This window comes from Natrix helvetica (assembly GCF_964273705.1).
Source record: "Natrix helvetica genome assembly, chromosome: 12".
In the NCBI taxonomy this organism is placed as follows: Eukaryota; Metazoa; Chordata; class Lepidosauria; order Squamata; family Natricidae; genus Natrix; species Natrix helvetica.
Genome location: NC_138556.1, coordinates 13,735,874 through 13,762,646, shown reverse-complemented (window position 1 = coordinate 13,762,646; position 26,773 = coordinate 13,735,874). Strand labels below are relative to the sequence as shown.

Below are 26,773 nucleotides of genomic sequence, written 5' to 3'. Positions count from 1 at the left end.
TTGTTTCACAAATGTGTGTTCCATTTGGTGCTGCAATTTAAGTTAAATTAAAAATTGATACCTTGAAAATTTGGAGTTTTAGAACCAAATCCCAGAGATGCGCAGGTTCTAGATTGTTTGGAAGTTTTGTAAGTTTCCACAAATTGAATCCAGAAAAACTGAAATTCTAAAAAAAAAAATGTAAAAGAGCCATAGTCATCATACCTCACAAAGCAACAAAGTTTGACATGCATCCTGCCACCAGACATTTTTTTCTTTTAAAAAAATATAATTATGTGGATTCGATTAAATACTTCGTTTTGAAAATCATGTTTCTACAGACCATTAGGGTGCTATTTGATTAGGGGCATATTTTGGGTGGCCGGAACAGCAACCGAAGGATCCATAACTCTCTACACGTTCAGAATTACAACAAGAACTGTAACTTTACCAGATCAAAACAGATTTTTAAAAAATTGTTAAACGTACTTCATACAATGACTGAGTTTGCATTGCTTATTTAAACTACAATATGGGTTTGGTTTTGTCCCAACAAGGGATAAAAGATGCTTGAACAAAATAAGTTTTCCATGTTTTAAAATAATTGCTTGGGGGAAAAACCCCAAAGCTGTAATCTATATCTTGCTCCAGAATGGTAGCACTTATTAATTAATTACATTTTCAGGTTTGGATGATAAATACTTTGTGTAAATTAATTTTTAGAGCTCTATTTCCAGTGGTTTGGAATTGTTCCGTTTCATCGCTGACTTCTACACCATATATATTTACCTCCAAGTCTCTGCTACTGGTGTCTTTTGGAGCTTCAGTAGGAAACTGAAATACATTAGAAAGAAATACATCGTAAAGATATGGAACTAGAGTAGATGTAGTCCAGATATAGAAATAGAGAAATTTCCAAGGGGGAGGGTAGAAGTCATGCAAAATCCCGTGCACTGAGACATGGCACAGTGCAACATTAATAGCATTCTGCTATGAGAGTTTAAGAGGTGGTGTACTGCATATAACTTCTCTAACAAATTGTTTAGTAGAGCAGAATACAAATATTCACGGCACATATTAATTGTATTGGCCTGCCATTTAAATAAAACATTTACTTGCAAAAAGCTCAAACATCCCATTTATGCATCAGTTTAATCCAAAATACTGAATGAATAAACCAGGACAAGCAGACTGCTGGATGTCACCTCACTTAAGGTGGAGAAAGAAAGAAAGGAACAGTTTTTATACATAAAACACTTGAGTGGAATTACATGCGGATTCTCCAACCCTGGAAGATTTTAAGAAGAGATGGGACAACCATTTGTTTGAAATGGTATAGGGGTTTCCTGCCTAAGCAGCGGATTGGACGAGTAGACTTTCAAAGTCCCTTCCAACTCTGTTGTTCTGCTGTTCAGTTTTTTTTTTACCCTAAGAGCAATGTAAGCAAACTTCTTAGCAAAAATCCAGTTTTCTCAGTGTAGCAATCTATCTCTTAAGGGAGGAAGGAAGGGATATTCAATGCATGAGTTACCTTCATTTCGATTTTTATTTTCTTCTTTGAAGCATCCTGGGATTCAGGAGATGATGTTACATCAGCTTGAAAACAAGAAGAAAAGAAGCTAAGAATTTTAAACATCTTCCCAGATATAAAATACAGTTCCCATGTAGCGGGAAAACATTTACCTATATTTTCAAGCATACGCAATGAAAACGCCTTAAAATAACTGAAGTGATTTGGTCAGTGTGAAAAGAAAGATAAGCTTTGTCATGATTCCTAAAGTTAATACCTGAACCACATAATATAACTGCCCAAAGCCTCAGATCTAAATATTAATCCTGCTGTTCTATTTATTAATCAAAAATTAAGTTTTACTGAGTCTAACAGCACTTCAGCTCGCGGCCATTGAAAATATGCTTGTGCTTGATGTACATATATACATGCATAAACACACAGAGAGTACACACATACATGCATAAGCACACATATACATGCATAAACACACAGAGAGGCACATAATTACAGCTGGGAATTAGGAAGGCATCTTTCGGATGACTTCAGTCCAAGTATGTACAAAAATGACTTCTGTGGAAAGCAAGAAGTTATAGTTCAATAGAACATCTCCTTAAAAGAATACCCCTGCATGAGGATGTGTTTTAAATCCACTTTGGCCACTGAAGGGAAAAAAATTCCCTCCTGCTGCTGTGAGCCAGACCACAATTTTTGAGCCTAATTTTCTGATCACCATCAACTCTACCAAATAGGACACATCTGCTTTCTTTCTAGGCAAGTGCCAAGTATCTGCTGGCCTACAAACAGGACATGGTGGAGACTTTACTTGAATCCTTGGCGTGGTAGCCTGGGCAGTTAAGTGAATGCAGGGTCGCTGATTTGGAAATGTTTAAATGTATCCCAGAAAAATTTACACTGCTGTGTTTAAAAAGAAAATCTAACGGCATCAGCATAGCGAGATAACTTATCATTCTTTGCCAGAGAGATATTTTTTTTAATGGATCCTAAGATGGATACAAATATTATTGTAATCATAAGCTAAATAAGAGCAGTATGGCAGTCTAAGGATTCTAATTAAGAATTAGAAAGATACAGTATAATCAAGTGAGATTATCAAATATTGAAAAGGCATTGTTACATATATAACTGTTTTTACATTTCCTTTTAGATGTTATTCAACACAGGTTGTTGTCTCCAAGCAGGAAACCTACAAAACTGGATCTCTATGGATGTTCCCAGACATCGAGGTCATGGTTGCCCCAAAGGTGCTTTTTCAAAAAGTCCACTGGGCTTTGTTTTTCCTTGAAGACGTTTTCATCCTTTTCATCCAAGAGGCATCAGCAGTTCCGGAAGGTTCCGCACCCATTTGCACTATTCAGGTGACCCTGAGGGCACAGGTAAACCTCCGAGTGGCTTCAACGACTCTCAGAAAGAGGGCTAATGACCAGAAGACTGCAAGGAATGTAAATCTTTCCATTCTCTACCATTCAGTCAGAACTGAAGAAGCTTCTTGGATGAGAAGCGAAACATCTTCAAGGAAAACCAAAGTCTAGTTACCTTTTGAAAAAGCACCCGGGGGACTATAAAGCTAGACAGCTATTTGTCTAAACTGCTCGAGAAGGGGGTTGGACCAGAGGACCTCCAAGGTCCCTTCTGGCTCTGTTATTCTAAAATTAATACTGATCCCCCCCCCTCCCCAAATTGGACTTATTGGCTAAGAGACACAATTACCTTGTCCTGGCTGCTCCTCTATTTTTGATTTCTCTGATTCCAATGTAAATATCTGTTTAGCATGCTCCTGGACTTGTAGTTTGCACTCCTCTATTCTTTTTTCCAACCTGGAAATAATTTCATACGGCATCGGAGCATTATCATAAAGATACCGGGCAACGGTATCCACAGGATAGTCATTTTTTATCCGGGAAACCAAGGGATAAGGATTCACATCTGGCAAGTGTGGGACTCTTGGCCAATCATCCTGCAAAGAACAGCCATTATAAAACAAATGTTAAGCAGAAATAGTGTTAAAGTGTTTGTTATATACACGGGGCCATGAAGTAAAGGCAGTCCTCGACTTACAACCTTTCATTTAGCAACTGTTTCAAGTTACAACGGCACTGGAAAAAAAGGGGACTTACGGGCAGTTTACCCACATAGAACCATTGCCGTATCCCCCATGAGCATAGGATCAAAATCCAGCCATTTGCAACTGACTCGTGACGGTTGCAGTGTCCCCGGGTCACGTGATCCCTTTTTGCAAACTCGCGACAGGCAAAGTCAGTGGAGAAGAAGCCAGATTCGCTTAACAACTGTGTAACTAACTTAACCACTGAAGCGATTCACTTAACAGCTGTGGCAAGAAAGATCGTAACGTGGGGCAAAACTCACTTAACGAATGTCTTGCTCGGCAACGGAAATGTTGGGCTCAACTGTAGTTGTAAGTCGAGGACTATCTGTATAGCACCTAACACTGGGGAATTTTGCCAAGTGATGTTTCCCCGTTGCTGATAGCAAAAATAAAGAGATGTATTGAATCTGCAATTCATATTATACTTGTTCAACCCTAATTGTTTTTGTCTCTCTCACAGCATTGACTAATTGCCTTTTTCTCACACATGTAAAGGTAAAGGTTCCCGTCGCAAATATGTGCTAGTCGAACCACCGAACTGCCAATCTTTCAACCGACAAGCTCAGCGTCTTAGCCACTGAGCCACCGTGCCCCTTCTTTTCTCTCACATAGCATTTCTTAATTACCTTTCAGAAGTTCCATGATAAGCTGTCCAGCATTAACCATCATAGCTGAATGTATTCTTCCTTTGCTGAGCTATGATGGTTAATCTGTAACAGGGGAATCTAAAGATCTCCAGATGTTTCAAACTGCACAATCACCATCCCTGGTGTTTATTGTTACTATTTTTAATGACATTTTCATACCATTTCCCAGACACTCAAAGTACTATTAAAATCATTTCATAAACATACATACCAAATTAAAAAAGCCCAAAAATTCATCAAATGTACCAGGAAGTTCTACGGTTTCCTATAAACACATAAAGATACACCTCTTACAAAATAAAGCAGACTTGATTATACTATAACATACTTCTTTCATGCTAGTAAGCATGCAAATTGGGGTTTGCTAATCTAATACTCTGAAGAAATATTATGATCAAAGAAATAAACTTTAAAATATGTGGACTATTCTGATCAGATTCATATGAAATAGTCAGCTATCTTACTGTTTCTTGTAAACCTTACATAAACTACTAGGCCATTATGGTTATTCAACAAACCAGCTTAAAGAATTCTGGCTTAGTCTTATATGTCAACCAAGCCCTTGTATCTCAAATCCTGAATACACAATCATCCAAACTGTTGACAGAACATTGCAGGGTTTTCTTCTGACTTGCCTGTTTGGGGAAAATCTACTTATTTTTATTGAAATGTTATATGCTGCCAACAATTTCAGAAATGGAGACTAAAGATCAAAACATTGCCTTTGCCACTTGGATGAATTTTGATGTGGTTGTGTTCATGTATTGCCATCAAAGACTGAAGTATAACTGAGCATAACACTTGGCATAGTATAAGTACATCATGACATTTTGCCCAGACATACTGAGCATACCATGGCTAAGATAAATATGTGAACACGGGACATTTCTTTGTTATTTCTGAAAGGTGGGGGGGGGGGGAGCCAGCAATGTTATTTTAAAAACTTTTATTCTCATTTTTTTTAAAAGAACTGATCCATAAGACCTTTCACCGCCACTATTATCCTAATTGAGCACTCTGATTCAATAGAATCAGCCAGTTGCTTGAATTCATTTGAGGGATATGCTATTATTTTACTTACATCGAACCATTTTGTAACTTTTTGATTCCTCATATCAACAACTTGTTTCTAATCTTTGTTTTTCCTTCAAGTATTAGTCTGGCAGAGCAATAAACAAACATCCCACAGCAAATGGTGAGATAGAGCTCATTGTCGCTATGACTGTGTTCACACAACATGCTTCATTAATTCAGATAAAAATCTACTGGCTGTACCTGTACCCCAAAAACTAAGCTTGATTAGTCTGTGTCTTGAGTGCAATGCAAACATGGTTTCTTTGGCATTTCTCCAAAGTGGTGAGTATTGACCTCCAAGCATCAACTGGACTATCCAAGTCATTGTTATTTGTGGTAAAGTAATATTTATTACATTATTTCCATTTAATAAATGTTTTGAGGGGCCAACCATCAAGCTTTGCTGAAGGGGACAATGAACTGAAGAGTTTGGAAACCTCTGCCTTCGTGTGCTTCAGTGTCATCTGCAGGCTTAGAACACATGCCAGCCCAGTACCCCAGCCAAGCACGGCAACCTGTGTTCAGCTTCAAAAGGGAAGACATGTATCCATCTAAGAGCTTCCTTTTAGAATAAGGGTCTCCAACCTTGGCAACTTTAAGAATTATGGACTTCAACTCCCAGAGTTCCTCAGCCAGCAAAGCTTAATTCTTAAAAGTTGCCAAAGTTGGAGACCCCTGCTTTAGAATACAGAATAACAGAGTTGGAAGGGGTCTTGGAGGTCTTCTAGTCCAACCCCCTGCTCAAGCAGGAGACTCTGTACTGTTCCAGGCAAATGGCTGTCCAGTCTCTTCTTAAAAACCCTCCAGAGATGGAGAACCCAAACCTTTTGGAGGTAAGTCATTCTACTGATTAACAGAATTACAGAATAGCAAGAGTTGGAAGAGCCTTTGGAAGTCGTTTCCTCCAACCCATTGCACAAGCAGAAGACCCTATATTATTCTGGGCAAATGGCTGTCCAGCCTCTTCTTTAAAAACCTCCAGTGGCGGAGCACATACATAACGTCTGGAGGCCAAGCTGTACATTAAGGTGAGATAGATAGATAGATGGTAGATAGATATTGTGTGATATATATATGGTTCTAAATGTCCTTCCAGCCTCTGTCGAGAGCCCCAAACACGTGTTGCCCGCCCTCCCTTCCTGCAGAAGGGAAAGGCAGCCTCGGATTTCAGCCGCCGACCTTGATAAAAGAATGCCTGTAGGTAGAGAGGGTCAGGGTGCGACCCCGCTCGACCATTCCCAAGTAAGGCGGCTGCCTGTCGCCCTCCCGAGCCCGAACGCTTCCAGCGGCTTCAGCAAGAGCAGCAGCAGCAGAACGTCCCGCCCTTCCAACGGACCTTCTCTTGCCGTTGCTAAGGCGCCCTAGGAACCGCCTGGCTCCGCCCCCACGGTCCGTCACGTTCGATCCTTCCGGCCTGCCCCCGTTACCCCCGGGGCTGAAGTTCCACCGCGCTCGCTCGCGCGACGCGCCTGTCCTAGAGGAGGGAGAAGACACGCGATCCTTCCGCGAGTCTCGGTTTCGCGTCCGCTCGTGGGAGGCGTGCTTGCAATAAATCTCCCACCCGCTCCCAACGCCGAGAGGAGTCCCTGGGCATTGCTTTGGCGGTGGGTTTCCTTTGTGGGCATGGATGGGCGCGAGAAGTGGTCTTGGGCTCGGGGAAAGAGTTGGAGAGGCAGTGGCAGCAACCCCCAGCTCCGGATCCCTCCCTGTGCATGGGTTACTAAGTTGCAAAAACCAGTTGTGGGGGTCTCGGGGGCTCTCCAGAATTTGCTGCCAACTCCCAGGGGAGTAGTGTTTGGAGAGGTGCGAGGTGGTAGTTAGTGGCGGTTCCTACGCTTAACCTGCATGATTGTCCAGAAGAAGAGCTGTGCTGGTTTGTTGCAGAGGTTTGGTGACTTTTTTGAGGACTAAACCCAACCTGGGTTAAAAATTGGTTGGTGGGGTGAGAAATGATTTTCCCATAGAACCACTGAGTCAAATGGGTTGCCTCTATCAGTTTCCCAACTGCCAGAATTCCCCATCCATCATGTTGAATCCATCACAATATAGCTGTGAAAGTTGGACCATAAGTGCCAAAGAATTGATGCCTTTGAACTCTGGTGCTGGAGAAGACTCCTGCAAGTCTCTTAGACTGCATGGAGATCAAAGATCAAACCGGTCAGTCCTAGAGGAGATCAACCCTGACTGCTCTTTAGAAGGCCAGATCTTGAAGATGAAACTCAAATCCTTTGGTCAACTAATGAGGACGAAGGACTCACTGGAGAAGAATCTAATGCTGGGAAAGACTGAAGAAGGGGACAACAGAGAATGAGGTGTTTGGATGGAGTCACCGAAGCAGTAGGCGTGAGCTTAAATGGACTCCAGAGGATGATAAAGGACAGAAACATCCGTGGGGTCGCGATGGGTCGGACACGACTTCTCAACTAACAACAACATGTTGAAATGGAGTTGTGAATTAAAGTCTATCCCTGCTAGCTGGGGGAATTCTGAGATTTGAAGTTCACACATGAACTGAGGAACACTGACCTAGATGTTACAGCAATCTATTAAGTTATATATAACTATTTCCAACAGAAGCACAGCACTCTTTCCACATAATGTTTATATCTTTTTTGAGGTCGCTGAGAGTGATATAATTGGCTTTGCTGGTTGTGCTAAGCAAAATATCTGATGGGAATCCAACCGTGGTAGCATGCAGGTCATGGTTTGGGGGCAAAGGATGTTAATGAACTCAGTCAATTGGAGTTTTGCGCTATCTCACAAAGCACTAAATATTTGTTGCTAAATCAGTTGTCAGGATTTTGGCAGCCCACTTATGGTAACCTAGGGCAGTCAATAACTTATGTTTAAAGCAAACTATAGTGAAAGAGCAATGTGAAATTGCATTGAGTGGCAAAGAGTGCTCGGTTTAGCTTAGTGGTCAAATGAGATTTAAATGTGGTTCTCTCTAGAAGTAGGATTGACTGATACTTGGGTTGAACTATTCAGTTGTATAAAGTATGACTTACTTCCAGTTAGCAAAGTGCACAGGACATTCTTATTTGTTACATTTTTATGGTTCTGGAAAACATAGGTGAAATTTATCCCTTTCTGTCAGCAGCATTTTCCCCCGTGGTGATAAGGAAAGCTGCCACAAATTGTTTAACGTAAGGTGGCTTGATCTGTTGGCCAGGAATGCATAACAGATCAATTAATTTCCTGCTCTTGAACTAAGGAATCTGTGTGGTTAGAAAATTTTGTCCAAACCTAAGCAAATTTCTTCACTTACCTGCCAAGCTTTCTCCAGCAAACTGTCTCAGAATAGTCTCACTCCAGGGAGGAAAGAGCTGATACTGCAAAAACCAGAAATGGGGCTTGTTACACAAAAGCCACAAATACATTTTTGCTATTATCCCTTTAATAGGTATCATTTTAGAAGTAACGGTTATTTTATAAACTGCAAAAGTTTGGCAGGTGAATCAAGGAAATGAACTGTTTACTCCATGGTCTGTGTTTGCAGCCAAAAACATGGCTGCAATTATATTCTATGTATTCTTAATATAGTAAAACATGTAAAATAAATAATCAAACACTTGACATACAAGTTAAGTCTCTATTAATGAATAGTATTACTAAGATCCTGCAATACGAAACATTAAAAAAACCCTGAACTTTATACTGTAAAGCTTCACATTAGATCGATTCTTATACCTTACCACTTATACCACTTAACCTAGAGCAGACGTGGCGAAAACATCAATTGTGCAGTCCTTGGATTAGATCCAGACATGTTGGCAAAAGATCAAGCTTCTACCTGTAGGTCTCTGTTGTTTATGATCTCTGTGTGTCTGTCTCCCCCTCACACACACACACTTTAAATTTCAGCCCTCCAACTCTTTACGTTCAGGGCTGCTGGAGAATAGTGTCCCCTAGTTTGAGTTATTTCTCATTCATCAGGATTTCTATCTCTCTAAGAATACTTATCTGAAATTATACGTGAAAGCTATTCTTGCATTATTTATCTTTAACAGTTCCAAGGATATCATTCATCTGAAATATACCATTAAATTCATCTCCCATTTTAAAAAAGCAGACCAAGATAAACCAGGAAATGAAAAGACATGCTGAGTGTTTGCGAAATCAAGATACGCTGGCTGCATCCCTGTTACAGGACACCCCATTTGACAACTTATGTCTGACATCCCAAGCTATTCTTGAGAGAGCCCAAAAACAAGGACGATCAAAATGTCCCAGATGTCACGGATCAAGGATGTTCTACTGTTATTCATGTTATGTTCCAGTTGAAACTGTTCCTGTTGAAGATATTCCTATTGTGAAGGTTAGTGCAGGTGATCTGAAAGGGGGCGGGGGCGGGGAGAATCACAGTGTTCTTTGGTCATTTTATATGAAATTTCCCAGCAAGTCATTCTAATAGATGAAATAGATGAGGGTAGAGTTTAATTTAATCTTAATATTTTCCATCATCTACAGCAGGGGCAGGCAACTATGGCCTCTTTATGACCTGTGGACTTCAACTCCCAGAATTCCTGAGCCAACCATGGTTTTCAGGGTTTACCAAGTTGCAGCGTCCCTGGGGTCAGCACACATTTACAACATGCTGGCGGAGGAATTCTGGGAGTTGAAGTCCACAGGTCATAAAGAGGCCATAGTTGCCTGCCCCTGCTGTAGATGATGGAAAATATGTCTGCCCAGACTTGCCCCAAAGGCAGCCTTTGATTTAAGTCATTCAAATAGTAGCTTCTTTTTGATTGTATTATTCAATTACATTGGTATTTTTTGTTGTTTCCCATTGATTATTTTGCTGAAAATTGCAATTGTAACTGGTGCAAATCATGTATTATACTCTGATATCCAGAGTGGAATGCATGGTTGGGCAAATGTATATATTTATGGTTGAATTTGAGGGGGGGTGTCTTTTTGATGCACTTTTTGGGTTCTTTGTTTAAAGCTTCCCTTGAAGATTGATATAATCAAGCATCCCAATGAAACAGATGGCAAAAGTACAGCTGTACATGCCAAGCTTCTAGCATCTGAAGATGTCACCATTTATACCTATCCGTGTATTCCTGACTATGAAGAGATGCAGCATGAAGTAAGAGTCTGTCTATATGGAGCATCATAGGAAAACCGTTTGTTTCTCACTGCCACGATTGCTGCTGTTAAATATACTCTGTGTTTTAGCATTGTTTTGCACCAGAGCAAATAATCAGTGTATTTGTCCAGGAATTCATGTAGTAGGACTTATTACTTAGTTGTATTCACAGAAGTGAGTTCCACTTCTTGGCTTGTTTTTAAGAGTGCAACCATTTTTGCAAGAATTTCCCTGAGAGTACAGGTTGTCCTTGCTTACCAAGCACTTGTTCAGCAACCATTCAAAGTTACGAAGCTGCTGAAAAATGTGACTTACAACAACTGGTCCTCAAAAGTTGCGTCTGTCAGCCTTCCTGTCTTGCCCTGTCTCTGGGGTCAGCACGCATCTACAACAGCCACAGCGTCACATGGTTGTGCGATTGCCATTTGCAACTTTCATAGGCAGCTTCCAACAAGCAAAGTCAATGGGGAAGCCAGAAGGAAGTCACTAGTCGCAGTCATGGGATGTTGCATTTGATGACGCCCTTAGTGATGGGAGTTACTGGTTCCGATTGCGGTCAGTAAGAGAGGACTACCTGTACAGATGGCCTAAAGCCAAAATGACAAGAGGGGAATATTCCTAAGAGGGTGGATCAGCACTTCAGCCTATATTTGATGAAATAAAAGTTTCGCAGGGTTTTAACATTTTCTCATATTTGTTTAAATAATGCTGTTGGTAAATGTTACACAGAATGTATTTTTAGAAATAATGGTGGAAGCACAATTTTAAAATAGATTGGGGAAAAATAGGAGTTGCCTTGCGGCTGAGGTTAAGCTAGATCTCATGAAGGTTTTTTCTCCCCCTTTTTAGATTGCGCTTATTTTTCCCGGACCTAATTCAGTTTCAATAAGCAACATTCCTCTCTCTTTGCAAGCAAAATGTAAGACGGACACTGAGGGCTTCTCAGCAGAAGCAGCGCCCAAGTGTGCAAAATTGGAGCCAAGCCACAGTAGAATCATGAGTGAAGATAAATTGCCCAAGAGTGAAAATGCACTGAAAAAAATTATATTTATCGACAGCACATGGAATCAGACAAACAAAATAATCACAGATGAGCGGCTTCAAGGTATTATTTTTAAGAATGGAAACGAATCTTGGGAATTGTTCTAGGTATAGTGGAGAGCTGTTATCAGGAATAAATGTCTCCTCTCTACTCTTTATTTTTCTTCCAAAAGTTTTGCCTTTCTAAAACTAGTGCGCTGCAACACTATATAATAAACATTTTTGGACTCCAGTCAGATAATGCTGCATTCCAGGAAAGAAAGGGTTTTAGAGAAAAAGAGATGACTTATCTAGCCACACTTAGAAAATATAATGGAAATTACCGTATAAATCTGCCTACATATATCTTAATCAGGCTTATCCTTGTTTGTAATGCTTTGGAGAAACCTGTTAACAATTTGCTACAAATAGTTCTTTCAGTCTTTTGTGTAATTAAATGCCTACATTGTCATCTTTGGTTTTCTTCACTGCAGGGTTGCTACAAATTGAGCTGAAAGCTAAGAAAACCTCCTTTTGGCGCCATCAGAAAGGAAAGCCAGAAACTTACCTCTCTACCATTGAAGCAATTTATTATTTTCTAGTAGACTATCACAAGGAGGTCTTAAAAGAAAAATATGATGGACAATACGACAATTTGCTTTTTTTCTTCTCATTTATGTACAGGCTGATCAGGAAAGCCAAGGATTCTGCAGGAAAAAAGTGAAGCATCCCTCATGCAAATGTCCCAAAAGAAATGTGATTCCTTATCCTTTAAAACCAGTCCTTTAAAACCAACTAGGATTTGAATGACTGAAACTGACTTGCAAGATAGAATGCTTAATAGTTATTGTCTTTTAAATTTGAACTCAATCCAAACTTAACACATACAGAGCTTTAAACTTAAGGGAAGATTGTCAGAAACAAACCTGGACTTGTGGCATCTAAGTAGAAATATTTTTTTCTTATTTATTGAATAACAAAATTGCTAGCTTCTCCCAAACCAGTAGTTTAAAAATGCTTTTTTAAAAAGGTTTTTTTTAAACTTTTTAAATCATTTTTTAATTTCCGGTTCGGGTGAACTAATAGCATTTTTACTACCAGTTGCAACGAACCAGCTCAAACTGGTAGTATTTCACCTCTGGTATAAACCTAGCTGCAATCGAACATGGATAGAAGCCACAATAAAGCATGTTAGAGGATGGATGGTGCATCTTAAAATCTTGCATGTTCTATAAAGCTGCATATGTAATGATTCAAATGATAAATATCTTTTGAAGTAATCTGTTTAATAAAAAAAAAACAACCCTAATGCTTTTATTGTCCATAGTTCTATTATTACTTATTTCTACCGTCAAGAGAAGGGCATTGTGGCTTTGTGCAATGATGGCCACTTCCAATTTGTGCGTTCTGGTATTTCCTGAGAGTTTCATCTTTGTGTTGCCAAACAAGGGCACTTTGAATTCTTCTAGCAAAGTCGCTTCTCGAAAAATGCTGGATTATACTTAACAGGGAACATTTCCACTCCTACCGCAAAATGACGTTTTACCTCCATGTGTTACAATAATCTAACCCTGAAAAACATTCACGGTGTCTTCCAGATCTTATTTCCTTGAAACATTTGCAAATTATTTAGAAGTAGAGACAGAGAAACCGCTTATGTAAACAAATGTTGAATTGATTTGAGGGTTTTTGCTTTAAACCCCAGCACCAATCAAGTTCTGATCTTCAGAACAGCGTATTCAGATGTACAGAAAGGAATAGTCACAGTCCCACGGGGGATGCCAAGGGTTTGTGCTTTGCCTAATGTCAAAAGTGTTTTTTTTTAAAGAATTGGAAAGGAAGAAGAGTGGAACGGAAGAGAGATTTGGTGTCTAGCCCAGGGTATCCATGCCATTAAATGTGTAAGTTTAATTCACCCACTGGTACTCAGATTTCTCAGAATTCCAATAAAGGAGACTATTTCAGGGTTGAAATGAGGGGTCCTTGTTTCTCTGAATTCATACCATGCCCTGCTCAATTCAGAAGTCAGTGTTCTGTTGAAAAGTAGCGCCAAACTGCAAACGAGGTCCCACAATCTGCTTGTTAATGGGAGTCTTTTCTGTTGTTACCTTCTTTTCCCACTGTTTTGTAAATTCTTCAAACCTGCAAGGTGATATTATCAAGTGGAGAAAATTTACTATAGGACAGCAGAGATCCATGGTTAACTGGAACAAAGAAGTTTTTATTAAAATAACTATATAAAATGATTTTGATCCAGGTTCACTCGTTACCACAAATTGCTTTTCTCCCACCAGGACTAGCCTAACTCTATCTTCACATTATTCCTCACCTATCTTCCTAACAGGAGAAATATTACCACTTACACCCTGAAGCTCCTCAGACCTCGTCTTCCAACTTGCACTTCCCAAATCCCTCTTCTCCAAGCCTGTCCATTGCTGTCCTTTGATTGATCATCCTGCCACTTATTCTTCACAAGCTATCACTATTAAACCTTAGAGCAGGCAAGTCAAACTCTCTAGATCCATAGCCATCTCCATAATATCCCTCTCTTTGATGATGGAATGTCCTCTCTAAAGGACTACATCTGGCCCAGAAATGATCACTTGTCTCTTTTATTGTACAGGTTAAAAATGTCATAGCAATGTTAAGAGAACCAAGTAGATTATTGGATGGATGGATGGATGGACTTTCACCCATATAAAGATACAGAAACCACTCATTTCTCATATGAATTAGGTTCGTCTATTTATCTTTCTGACAATGTATATACACAAGAGGTAAGTCCATTTTCAAAGGATACAGACAATGGGCACCAGCCATTTAGACATTCCATGGATTTCAAGCTCTTCAATAAAACACAATCAAATTAAAAGGCACATAATAACACTTTATCACTGGATGATGCCTTAGAATGACCGGAAGCACTAATGGCTAAAAAGAATCTCGAATTTTGGCTTGTAAAGCATCGCAGGTTTTCTTTGCGTCTCCAAGCAACATTGAAGTGTTTGGTTTATAAAAAATGGGATTGTCGACAGCAGCGTAACCAACTCCCAGGGTGCGCTTCATGACGATGACCTGGTGGAGAAACCAAATGACATAATGAGAGTGAGTCAACGTATTTCTGGCCTTCACTCGAAAAAGCTAGTTAAAAACACAGCCTGCAGTATACAAATTGGTTACATCTTTAAATGTGGTTTACACCAACACCACTGCAAGGATATGCAGACTTTTAACAGAAGACTTGTCGATTTTTCATCAGGGTAAGAATGAAACAGAAATTCACATATAATATTATAAAATTGTAAAGTTGGAAGAGACCATGAGGGTGAGTCCGAACTCCTGCCAGAGCAGGAATTAAATTAAATTGAATTGAATTAATGTCAATTAAATCATTCCAAGCAGATGACTTTGGTAATTGGTTCCAGTGTTGTTGAACTGCTCTTACTATTAGGAATTTATACTGGATTTCCCCCAACCCCTCTAATATTCAACCTGAACCTGCCTTCCTGTAATTTAACTACATTGTTTTATGTCCTGGATGATAAAGAACAGGTGTTCACCTCCTTCCACCCCTCTCTCTGATATTTGAACAATGCTCTCCTATTCCCCATCAATCATCTTTCATGACTAAGCCCATTCTCTCCCTTCAATTCTTCCTCATTGCTGAAATTCTAAAAAGACAATATTTCAGATTCTACTGCTTAGCAAAAGGCAACTACCATATAGTCATAAGGACATAAGCAGGGCCCAGCTGGATCAGAATGCACTGCTGTTGAATGCAAAAATCTTATTTATATTGGCAAACCTAGAGAGCTTTCCAGATTCTCCAGCAACAGATAGCAGGACATCCTCGTTTAGATTATTGTCTAATCAAATATCCTCATCTTACTTCCCCACTGGGTGTTTTTCTGAGGTCTTTTGAGTTCAGCTCTCATCATTTCCCAGCCAACATGACTGTTGACTCTGCAGTGCCAGCAAACTTTCTGTTGTGCTGTCCCTTAGATGCTAAAATAATTCTTTCCTCCAGAGAAACTGTACCTTGTGTCAACTGGAAGATTTGATGACATCAAAACAATAGGCTGCGCTGCAATGAAGGCAACATTTTCATACTTGGGGACAAAGTGTTCTGACCGAGGCTTCCCAAGAGCATGAAGCAAACTCCTTGTCCTAACGAAAACCCCTTTTATTAATTGACTGTGAATTCTGCTCATTCACATCCAGCAAAGTCTTTCAAGGGAGGATTTACAGTCACAAACCTTATCTGGCTTGGAGAGCTGCCAGGATGATATCTGCAAAACTTGGCAAGGAGTCTCGCAGAATCATGAGCCAATTAAGTGAACTAATTTTCTCCTGAAAATCCCACCCCCTTTTCGCTCCTCTTTTATTTCCTCTGGGAGGGGCCATTCATCGTACACCTGTGGCCTTATTTCCAAGTCGACCCTGTTCTTTAGCTGTTCCCTTCGTCTGGCAGCTCTGCGCATGTGCACACTGGGAACAGGCTCCAGCTGTTCATCTGCCTCACTGATGTCTGACTCTGAAGGCAGCTGATAACTTGCATACCGCTCTGGCCTCCTCTCTGCCTCCAACGAAAAGTCCTCATCAGAGCCTTCCCCCAGACTCCAGGACTGGCCCATGTTCCTCCCCAACCTCCTCACTGTCTGAATCTGCTTCCAGCTCTGCTGGCAGGTCACAACACCAAGACCCCTTTCTTTTTACGTTGTGTGTTAGGTATTCTTTGCTCTAATGAAGAAACAACCACAACCCTGCACTCTCAGTTTCTTGTTGTCACTTACTTGTTTAGATTTCCAAACTTCCAATACAGGCATGCCAGCTATAATGGAGTTGGGATCTTCCTGTGCTGCAGAGTTCACGGTATCGTTAGCACCAATGACCAACGTCAAATCTGTATCTGAAAGTAAGAAGACAGAGCCTTGCAAAAGGAAGGTCTTTCGATATGAAAAGCTTCAAAATCCAAGTGTGCCATAATCACATTAAAAAAAAAAAAAAACGTAAACCGGGGAAGCTCTAACATTATTTCTGTAAAGGAAAGCTGGGGAAAGAGACTTTGGTATAGTGAGCCATCTAACTGGTATTCAATGTCCTTTCCATGTTGCTTACACTACTATTTGTCTGCCGAAATTTGGCTTGCGAATAGTTTCCCCCTTTTCATGAAAAGGCTTCTAAAACAAGATCTGTGCTAAATAACCTACACGTGAAACTAGATACAAGATGCCCAAGATGTACCATGTACGGGTTACATAGTTCAAAAGCAAAAAAAAGGTTCAGAGCAAACCAAATATTCCTCACTTTCTGATCCTCATTTGTGACCTAATTTATCTCTTCCCCAAACTGATCAATTTATCCCACTTCATATTATCTTCACAGCAACCTGGACTAGGCTGAATAAAAACATCTAGGACGAAGATTGAGTGGTGATTCCCTTTGTGGATATCCTCAATCTTATATTCACGAAAATGAATATTAACCCAAAAACTAATCCTCTTCACGTGTAAACTACTGATCCAGTGGTGGGTTGTAATTTATTTTACTACCGGTTTGCTCGTGCACACATGCACACTCGTGTGCTCTGGGCAGATGAGCAGAAACTCCCACTGCCACCACTACCGGTTCACCCGATCCGGGGCAAACCAGTCAAAACCCACCTCTGTACTGATCCCTTTCCATTTTCTTCCTCTCTCTCTCTCTTTTATAGATTCTGTTTATGCTTGTATGTATGCTTGCTATATGGAGCCTGCTTGAAATCTATAGATTTTGCATGAATCTGTTTCATCTGGATTCGGCTGCTCTCACAATTTGGAGAGATTCCACGCTGGCATATTAGCCTGACAAGCCTAAGCCGTTGAATTCATCATCTGAAAATTTATTTCTGGTCCAGGACCGTCATGAGTCCCTTACTGAGCCATAAAACTTGACCTCCCAAAGAGACGTCAAAGACAATTGCCTCGTCTTCTGATGGACTGCCTGAGGAAACAGACCACCTCTGAAGTCAGATGAGAAAACAGGCTTTGGAACTGAAGGGCTTCCAGCATCCAAGGTAACATGGCCAACTGTCAATCCCACAGGACCTTTTCAGGCATCCATTCTGGAGCGTGCTTCAGGTATGCAACGGGTTCAACTTGGAAGGAATTCCTACAGTAGGTGCCAATTAAGAGCCGAGGTGGCCCAGTGGTTAGAGTGTAGTACTGCAGGCTACTTCAGCTAGCAGTCAGCAGTTCAAATCTCACCGGCTCAAGGTTGACTCAGCCTTCCATCCTTCTGAGGACCCAGATTGTTGGGGGGAAGTATGCTGACTCTGTAAACCACTTAGGTCTGTAAAAGCACTGTGAAGCGGTATATAAGTGTTAAGTGCTGTTGCTATTTACTATTTCCAGTGTAGGGTTATTAGTATGATCAAATGGGGAGAAACTGAGTTTATTTGCCAGTACAGTTGCTCGCAGGGGGGCCCAAGAGCAAGTGAGGTGCAGATTGCCTAGGAGATGATAATTATAGGGGAGAAGTAAATGACAAAACGGAAAGCATAATTTGTCATATAGCAGCATGAGTTTTACAATTACTGGAGCTACAGATTCAGCTAAGGAGCATGAGCCCTGGTGGCTCATTGGTTAGAATGCAATATTGCCGGCTAACTCTGCTCACTGCCAGGAGTTCGATCCTGATGGACTAGACTAGAGCTTGACTCAGCCTTCCATCCTTCCAAGGTGGGTAAAACGAGGACCCAGATTGTTGGGGGCAAGAGGCTGACCCTGTAAACCGTTTAGAGAGGACTGTAAAGCACTATGGAGTGGTATGTGTCCTAAGTACTATTGCTATTTTACAGCCTGAAGAAAACACCATATATACTCCTTCATTTCCATGTATTAAAGCCATCATTTGTTGATGAGAGCTTCATCGTTCTTCGGCCTGACTCCGAAAGTAGATAAAAAACAATGTTGTTGGGTGGTTGCAATGCAATGCAAACACTAAGCTGTAGTTTTGTTCGATTTTTCATTCTCCTCTCTCAACCCTTATCCCTTACCTGGAAAATCTTCATTAATTTCATCCATTTCCAAGACAACGTCATACGGCACACCAGCTTCTGCCAGGAGGACATTAAGCTGGCCTGGCATTCGGCCTGCAACCGGATGGATGCCAAACCTGCAACCCCAAAATAGGAAGAAATGCTGAACTAGGTATAGAGACTGAGAAATGGGGAGACGTCAGACAAAGTTCACAGACAGGGGAGAGATATTATACCTTCTCTCCTCTAAGCAGGAGAAAGATAGCCAATTGGGTGTAGTGGTTAAGGCATTAGGCTAGAAACCAGGAGACAGTGAATTCTAGTCCTGCCTTAGGCACAAAACCTCCTGGGTGTTTTTGGGCTGGTCACTCTCTAAACCTTTGCCAAGAAAGCTGCAGAGATTTATCCAGGCATTCACCAGGAGTCAACTTTGACTCAAAACCACACGCACGCACACAGTAGGAGAAAAGTTCATAGGGAGGCAATGACAGTACGATTTAGAGAGCACCCCAATTTTCCTTCCTAAGTTTCAGTCAAAATCAATATTTCCCCCCATTAAAGGTATACAACTGCCATTTTGTTTTGTTTTTAATTAAAGACAAGTTTTGCTTGGATTTCTAGGATGTGGCATTGTTAAAAACAGTGAAAATGTAAGGCATAAATTTAATAATAATTAGAGCACCAAATATAGCATCTTGGCTATAGCCCCTGCCATTGATGATCAACAATAAAAAGAATACATCTTTTTTTTTCTTGAAAGAAAACATTCTCATTTTTGAATGCTGGCACTAAGATCCCTATTGTAATCTCATGCAATATGAAGGGAGGATTATTTTTTATTTATTTATTTATTCTATTTGCATATCACTGAAGAAAGGCCCAAATCATAAATAAATAAAGGGAGACTAGTATAGATCTATTTCAAACTATTTAGCTGTCATCAGCTAGCCATACCCTTACTGGCATTTGAACCTGTATGGCTAGCTGATGAGAGCTAAATAGCTTGAAATAGATCTATACTAGTCTCCCTTTATTTATTTATCAGCACAAATACAACACAAACATAGCAAGGGCAACATTAAAAATAAAAATATGGTTTTCTGCCTGGATGGTCTTCTGTAATGAGCCAAAAGACAGAAAGTGGGAGTAGTGAGCTCCCTCCCATATTTGGGCATACCAGGGGTTGTAACACAAATACGTGTGTGTGTGTGTGTGTGTGTGTGTGTGTGTGTGTGTGTGTGAAGTCCGTCATTAAATCAAAATATAAGTTGGTACAAAGCAGTGTAATTTGTTTATATCAGCAATGGTGTTTACTTGCCTGACTTTCTTTCCTTGTTCGTTCAGCATTTTCACCATGTCAGCAATGGGGTATTGAGCTTTAGCTGCACATAAACCCCAACCTAAAATGAGGGGGGGAAACTCTATTAGAGCATGGAGAGTGAATCCAGAGGCTGTTAGGGGAACACCGAGTGCAGGAGAAACATGCATTATGGCCAGGAAAGTGTTATGAAGAGCATCAGAGCAGACAGAATAATAAGAGTTGGAAAGGACCTTGGGGTTCCTTCTAGTTCCAACCCCCTGCTCAGGCAGGAAACCCTACACCACTTCAGACAAATGGTTGTCCAATCTCTTCTTAAAGACTTCCAGTGTTGGAGCATTCACAATTTCTGGAGGGAAGTGATTCCACTAATTAATTGTTCTGTCAGAAAATTTTCCTTAGTTCTAGGTTGGTCTGCTCCTTGATTCGTTTCCATCCCTTGTTTCTTGTCCTGCTTTCAGGTAATTTGCAGAATAGCTCGAGCCTTCTCCTTTGTGGCAGCCCCTCAAATATTGGAGCATTGCTATCATGTCACCCCTTGTCCTTCCTTTCACTAAACTAGACATAGTCCCACCATTAGTTATTTACTCCACGGGGGATAGGAATTGTGGTGGGTTTCTATTTTTTTTTACTACCGGTTCGCTCATGCCTACACGCTCACTTGCACAATGCTTCTGCGCATGCTCAGAAGCATCAGGGCAGGTGGGTGGAGCCTCCGGCCACCGCCACTACCGGTTCGCCCGATCCAGGCCAAACCGGGTGCAACCCAACTCTGGATAGGAAGAAGGGAAAGGGGACACAGACTTAGTTGCAAGACTGATGTGAGGTAATGGTATATGAGAATGACCTTGTGAGAAAGGAGAAACAGCCACAAACTAAGCAACAAGCCGTTATGAAGCAGTTGATCATGTAGGAAACATCTCAGAAGGGACTCTTTCTAGTTTCTTTCGATTGTAAAAGTGAGGATGGAGAGATGCACTTTCAGACTTTCAAAGTCTGTTAGTGTAATCTTACAATTAAGACTGAGATAGTACTTCTGTGTGTGCTCCTTTTCTGGACTAACTCATAAGATTGACGTGTGAATCCTAAAAAGTAGACCTGATCAGGATTTACTGAGGTTCATTCAAAACATGTGAATTGCCACCCCAGTTCTGCCACAGTGAAAAGTTTAATCTGTTTGAGTGTAAGAAAAGATAGGATTGGCATAGAAGACAATGATGGTGGACCCACCCAAAGCAGGGCCCACCCAAAACATGATTCAGTATTTGCAATTAAGGACCATAAAATCACTCATTTGAAATAGAACCTCAGGAGTTAAAAGATAACAGGACAAGAAGCCCAGATATATGATTATTTTCATCCTTTCCCATTTTTTCCTAGTCTACATTCTCCAGAGTTGGAGAAGGACCATTGCTGAGATTCACAGAACGGTCAAAACCAAACAAAGCCTAGGTAGCTCATGTAGAAATCCGTCTTTGGTTCATTGTTCACTCTTACCTGGTGTAATGATGATAGAGTTTGCTTCTTTGATCATTTCAATGGCTTGGTCAAGCCCAACTTCTGTATGTGTTCCAACCACTTCCATGGGCTTTCCTCCAGCTGTAGACGTCGTGCCATATCCACCCAAAATGACATTTGGTAAAGAACGATTCATAGCCTGGCCAACCATAAACCGTACGTTAACCCAAAGCTTCCAGTCAATGAAAGATTCCAATGAATATAAAGCAGGAAACTACTTTTAAGCATGCTTTACTCTGTACAGATGTAATGTACATGACAGCTCCAATTCACAACATAGCTTGCAATCCCAGAATTTAATACCCTACTTTCATTCTGAAATATGGTTTCAATGTTTATTACATCATTATAATGCTTAGCCGGAAATAAAGAAAATGAACCATTTTGAAGCAAATGTCTGTTAACAGTTAATTCTTTTAAGCTTTTTAAATGAGCGGCAAGACCTGCCAACTTCCTACAGGACCCTTCCCAGCCTGGTAGGGCTTTCATGCATGGAACTGCAATTCCAATAACTGTGTGTGAATTGGGGGTCCCAAGAATTTTGAGAGTTGCAATCTACATGGAGGACGCATAAAACATCTGGAAATATCCAGGCAAGGCGCTGGAATATGGTTGTCACAATAGGTCCTCCTGAAATCTGTTATGATTAACAAAGTGGGAGATCCACAAAAGAGGATCCTCTGAAGAAACATGTATTGTTTCCATGGGGAAAAAATGCAATGGAGCTCACCACAGAGGACCTAACCTTACCACACACATGATGTAAGACAGGATAGCTCCAGAAGAGCCAATCAAAGCTCCGACGATTGTCATCAAGTTGTTGTTGAGAAGGAACCCTTCTGCGCACAAAGCCCATCCAGAGTAGCTATTCAGCACAGTGATGACCACAGGCATGTCTGCTCCACCAATGGCTGCCGTTAGTGTCACTCCCTGTGAGTTTTTGATGCACATAAAAGAGAAAAGGTGGAGCAGATGTTTGTGCAATAATATATTGAAGAGCCGCTGTGGCGCAGTGGTTAGAGTGCAGTACTGCAGGCTACTTCTGCTGACTGCCGGCTGCTTGCAATTTGGCAGTTCGAATCTCACCAGGCTCAAGGTTGACTCAGCCTTCCATACTTCTGAAGTGGGTCAAATGAGGACCCAGATTGTTGGGTTCCTCCTTAGTAATTCTCACAGTCTATCTTGGATAATGATGCAAGTAATTGCTTTGGTTTGGCAAGATTTCTGTTTATAGGTGAGGAACAATAAAGGAAACTACTTGGAGGTAATTCTATATGTCTTTCTTGGTTTTTGAGTCATGGTGGCGCAGTGGTTAGAATGCACTATTGCAGGTTAATTCTGCCGACTGTCAGAGTTCAATTCTCACCAGCTCAAGGTTAACTCAGCCTTCCATCCTTCCGAGGTGGGTCAAATGAGGACCCAGATTGTTGGGGGCAAGAGGCTGACTCTGTAAACCTCTTAGAGAGGGCTGGAAAGCACTGTGAAGCAGTATATAAGTCTAAGTGCTATTGCTATTAAGTTTCACCTTAAAATGAAAAGGAGAAAAGCTAATTCTGTACTCTGGTCTCCCGTATTCAAACACAGAACTATGAGCAGTATCTATCCTCTTTCTGAATGTGGAGGGTGTTTTCAACACTGGGTCCCCAATGAGCAGTGTTCCTTAGGATCTGGAGGTGGCAAAAGAGACTATTCTGTGAGTTTCCTACAGTAGGCAGAAGACAATCAAACACATTCTAGGTTATCTCTCTTTTGAGTGCCCAACACATATTCTGGGCATAGTTTTACGGAAAACCAGAAGGAAGACTTGTATAGTTGCTTCCAAACTTGTATCAACTTGCTCTCTACCCTCTTCCAACCTATCTTTGCTTCTAAGCAGGTAGATGCGGTGGCGCAGTGGTTAGAGTGCAGTGCTGCAGGCTACTTCTGCTGCAAGCCGGCTGCCTGCAATTTAGCAATTCAAATCTCAGGCTCAAGGTTGACTCAGCCTTCCATCCATCCGAGGTGGGTCAAATGAGGACCCAGATTGTTGCGGGCAAGAGGCTGACTCTGTAAACCGCTTAGCCATTGCTATTGCTATTGCTAAACCAGACTAACGTCATTGCCATGTTTATGCATAGGGTGTTTATGGGAGACTCAAGCATATTCTTGGAAATAAAAAAAGATGCAGAATCCCCCCACCCCCTGCCATTTTTAATTAAAACAGTCTATAAGAAAGAAGGAAATAAAATCAGGAAGAACTACAAAATCCGGTGAGCTTCAAGGCAAGTATCAATATAGTCCTACTTTTACTCTGGATATCAAGTTGCCTACCACTATTCTGGAAGGTTCCAGCTCTTGTCTGACCCTGTTCTTAGGCTTTCTCTGACTCAGCCATCAGCTCATCTCCAGTTTTTTCATCTGCCCAATTTAAAGGAATGAGGAGTAAAGTTTTTGACCCCTACCATTATTGAGGAGAGTCCAGAAACTCCAAGAAGGCAGGCCATGCCTCCTGTATAGCTGGAATCTAACATAAAATAAATCATGCCTCCTACTGAAGCTGCCATCAGTCCAGCATTCAAATAATGACGGCCAGGCAGGAGAAGAGGAGCAGAATTCAACACACCTAGAAAGAAATGGGATTCAATGTATAAAGTCAACAGTTTATTAACTCTTGCAGTAGGGTGGGCTGAAAATGCGAGGAAGGTGATTTCTTTCCATCAGTGTCATGTCCTCTCACTTGCCCAACTGACTGAAATTAAGAATTGACTTATTTGGCTGGGCAGGAAGAGACCCATTGTGGGGATGCGCTGGACTAGGACTGGCTAGGACAGGGGTCGACAACCCATGACTCTGGAGCCACATGTGGCTCTTTCATCCCTCTGCTGCGGCTCCCTATCGCCGGTCGGCTCCACAATTGATAGAGCATTCAGTTAGGACAGGTAGAGGAAAAAGGATGCCATACTAGGAGGAGACTCTATGGTAGGGGAACCGTACTTCTGGTCGGCAGAGGGAAAAGGACGCTGTGCTAGGAGGAGACTCTATGATGAGGGAACCAGACTTCTGATCAGCTCCAGAATTGAATGGGGGGCTTCCAGTCAGGACCTTTGTGGCTCTCAGTGTTTAAGGTGCTGACCCTGGGCTAGGAAGTCTTCAAACAAGATCATTGAAACTAATTTTAACACCTGATCCACCATACCAGTCTTTTTCAACCTTAGCAGCTTTAAGATGTATGGACCTCAACTCTGGGGCTAGGGAATTCTAGGAGTTGAAGTTCACACATCTTAATACTGCTGAGGTTGAATGTCTATGGAGATTCTCAATCATTCAGGTCATGGTTGTCCCAAAAGTGCTTTTCCCAAAAACAACTGGGCTTTCTTGGGGTTTTTTTTCCCCATGGAAAGCTTTTGCTTCTCAAGTACTGAAGAAGCTTCTTGGATGAGAAGTGAAACACTTTCAAGGAAAAAGCCTAGAAAGTCCAGTTGCCATTTGGAAAAGCACCTTTGGGACTTGCTAAGGTTGAGAAAGGTGGAGTAGATCATAAAAGGTCCTTTGGTCTGTATGAGCCATATCATATGTCAGCTAATACTGTGATACAGAGTTTACATCAGATCTTGACATCAGATCTCGAGATCATGTCAAACTTGTTTCAAAGAGTTTTTGTTTTAAAAAAGGTCCGGCGCCAACTTTTATGGAAATTCAGTATGAATAGGATTTCTATCCCTTAAAAAGCCATTAGTGTTATTAGGCTGATTCTGCAGACATTATTAAAATATATATATATCACGTGTCCTGATCATGAAAGGACATACCTTGCAGTTTCCCATAGGCTACCAAAGAGCCACTGAACGTTACACCTCCAATGTAAGTGCCCAAGTAGGCCACAGTTTTGAGAACACTGGCAGATGGATGTAAATCAAGGTGTGGATATTCAATCATGTACTCAGCAACGCAGGTCAAAACGGCTGCCAAACCAACCAGGCTGTGAAAAGCAGCAACCAGTTGTGGGAGGTCGGAGATCTCGATCCGTTTTGCAATTGTGAGACCTGCAAAATGAAGCAATTGAGATCCAAGGTGAAAACAAATTGATTTTATGCTTCATCATTCTCTTGACCCTGTAGAATAGAATAGAATAGAATAGAATAGAATAGAATTCTTTATTGGCCAAGTGTGATTGGACACACAAGGAATTTGTCTTTGGTGCAGATGCTCTCAGAATCATAAGGTACAACATTTAATGATAGTCATAGAGTAGAAATAAGCAATCAAATCATACTAGGAAACAATCGAAAGAGAATAAACTATGAACCTTAAGTTCTCTCCCTTTTGAGGTGAAGAAAAAAAGATATGACTGGTACATTGTGGTTTAATTTTAGGATTCCTTCAAGGTTCCAGATTAAATTATCTAGCATTGCAGAGATCAAATGGGAAATGGGAGTCCCTTATTTTCATGCAAAGGATGAAAACTGAAAAAAGGAGGGATTCCAGGTCCCTAGCTTTTGCCCTAGAGTAGTTACTATAATGTTCTGCAACACGTTTGGAGTTCCTCATCCACTAGGCTTTTACAAAAGCCATTCTCTAAAAGTACACACAGTAAAAGCCATTGCCATAAATAATAATACCCATTTTCTCCTGTATTATGTATTTTCTGCAATTGGGGTGAAAGTTCCTGCTTCTACAGTTATAACCTGTAGTGGATTGTAGTCTGGTTTCCAAGGAGGGCGGGGCTTTATTCTAGAGGAGCAAGACACCATGAAGTTTTAGATAGTTTGGTTAAGAGAAAGAGAGAAGAGAATTTTACCTTAGCAATTCTCAGAGTCTGTCTTTGGTGATGATGCAAGTAGTTGCTTTAGTTTGGCAAGATTTGTGTCTCTAAGTGAGGACTGTCAAGAGTTCAATTCTCACCAGCTCAATGTTGTCTCAGCCTTCCATCCTTCCGAGGTCAGTAAAATTAGGATCCAGATTGTTGGGGGCAACGTGCTGACTCTGTAAAACCACTTACACTTACACTGTAAAGTGGTATATAAGTCTAAGTGTTATTTCCATTGCTATTTTGGGGTTATTTTGGGGCCTGACATAACTCTGATTCAAACTTTGGCACTGAGAGTTTATTTGGCTGTTTGGAACCATGAGCAATGCCAGAGGAAATCTGGTGACCTGATCCTGCAAGGACTGATGTTCCATTCACTCGATCTACTTGTTTGGTTCATCTGAAAGAGGAATATTTTCATTGCATAATTCCTCATGCACCTTTGGACCTACTAAGCTCATTTTCATAGCTGTTATAATGCTGACAAATGCAGGTCAAATTTTTCTTTCACCCAAATATTTTTTAAAAAATCATGCATGGCTTGGAAGGGTAACTAGGCAATTTGGATACAGATTCTTCTTTATGAACATATCCACCGTTCTGTGACTTCAAACTTCCTGACTACTTCATTTTTCAGGTGACGTGAAAAGGAACCAATTATTTTTGTTGAGTTGATTGAGGAG

At 40.9% G+C, this 26,773-nt stretch overlaps 3 protein-coding genes across 7 annotated transcripts in view; 1 reads left to right on the top strand and 2 right to left on the bottom strand.

Annotated features, from left to right (window-relative positions):
- FAM227B (family with sequence similarity 227 member B) overlaps positions 1–9,196 on the bottom strand; it is a 117,389-nt gene extending 108,193 nt beyond the window's left edge. Inside the window, exons 1-6 of one of the 2 annotated variants that reach the window (XR_014176342.1) lie at positions 8,607–9,196; positions 4,476–4,529; positions 3,221–3,467; positions 1,511–1,575; positions 769–813; positions 62–166 (exon numbers count right to left, since the gene is read on the bottom strand). Coding sequence is in view for 1 of the 2 variants with exons in the window: in XM_081964566.1 (XP_081820692.1) it covers positions 62–166; positions 769–813; positions 1,511–1,575; positions 3,221–3,350 (345 nt within the window). In the remaining variant the exon portion in view is untranslated. Of the gene's footprint in view, positions 1–61; positions 167–768; positions 814–1,510; positions 1,576–3,220; positions 3,468–4,475; positions 4,530–6,674; positions 6,743–8,606 lie in introns of those variants that run through there. The other variant, XM_081964566.1, reaches the window with a different exon arrangement.
- Positions 6,751–12,469, top strand: DTWD1 (DTW domain containing 1). 4 transcript variants are annotated; one of them, XM_081964572.1, is made up of 5 exons: positions 6,751–7,046; positions 9,408–9,656; positions 10,287–10,430; positions 11,280–11,535; positions 11,945–12,469. In XM_081964572.1, exons 1-5 carry the CDS (start codon positions 6,966–6,968, stop codon positions 12,172–12,174), a joined length of 960 nt encoding a protein of 319 aa, XP_081820698.1. In that variant the 5' UTR covers positions 6,751–6,965; the 3' UTR covers positions 12,175–12,469. The 4 variants fall into 4 exon arrangements, with proteins under 4 accessions (XP_081820698.1, XP_081820701.1, XP_081820700.1 ...); XM_081964575.1 differs by having other exon boundaries at positions 6,752–6,942; XM_081964574.1 differs by having other exon boundaries at positions 6,752–6,942; positions 9,349–9,656.
- Positions 12,470–12,481: 12 nt separating this feature from the next.
- The window catches only part of LOC309398057 (NAD(P) transhydrogenase, mitochondrial-like), a 49,938-nt gene continuing 35,646 nt past the window's right edge, over positions 12,482–26,773 (bottom strand). The window contains exons 15-22 of the mRNA XM_081964562.1: positions 25,093–25,326; positions 23,746–23,906; positions 22,055–22,234; positions 21,284–21,443; positions 19,787–19,868; positions 18,487–18,605; positions 16,244–16,359; positions 12,482–14,525 (exon numbers count right to left, since the gene is read on the bottom strand). Of these exons, the coding sequence (XP_081820688.1) occupies positions 14,382–14,525; positions 16,244–16,359; positions 18,487–18,605; positions 19,787–19,868; positions 21,284–21,443; positions 22,055–22,234; positions 23,746–23,906; positions 25,093–25,326 (1,196 nt within the window). The 3' untranslated portion in view covers positions 12,482–14,381. The remainder of the gene's footprint in view (positions 14,526–16,243; positions 16,360–18,486; positions 18,606–19,786; positions 19,869–21,283; positions 21,444–22,054; positions 22,235–23,745; positions 23,907–25,092; positions 25,327–26,773) is intronic.

Bases quoted from the DNA above. Each gene is read 5' to 3' on its own strand.
- DTWD1 (XM_081964572.1), top strand. From the start codon at position 6,966: ATGGGCGCGAGAAGTGGTCTTGGGCTCGGGGAAAGAGTTGGAGAGGCA. The intron at 9,657-10,286 runs GTTAGTGCAGGT...CTTTGTTTAAAG, and splicing joins AAGATATTCCTATTGTGAAG to CTTCCCTTGAAGATTGATAT. The intron at 10,431-11,279 runs GTAAGAGTCTGT...CCCCCTTTTTAG, and splicing joins ATGAAGAGATGCAGCATGAA to ATTGCGCTTATTTTTCCCGG.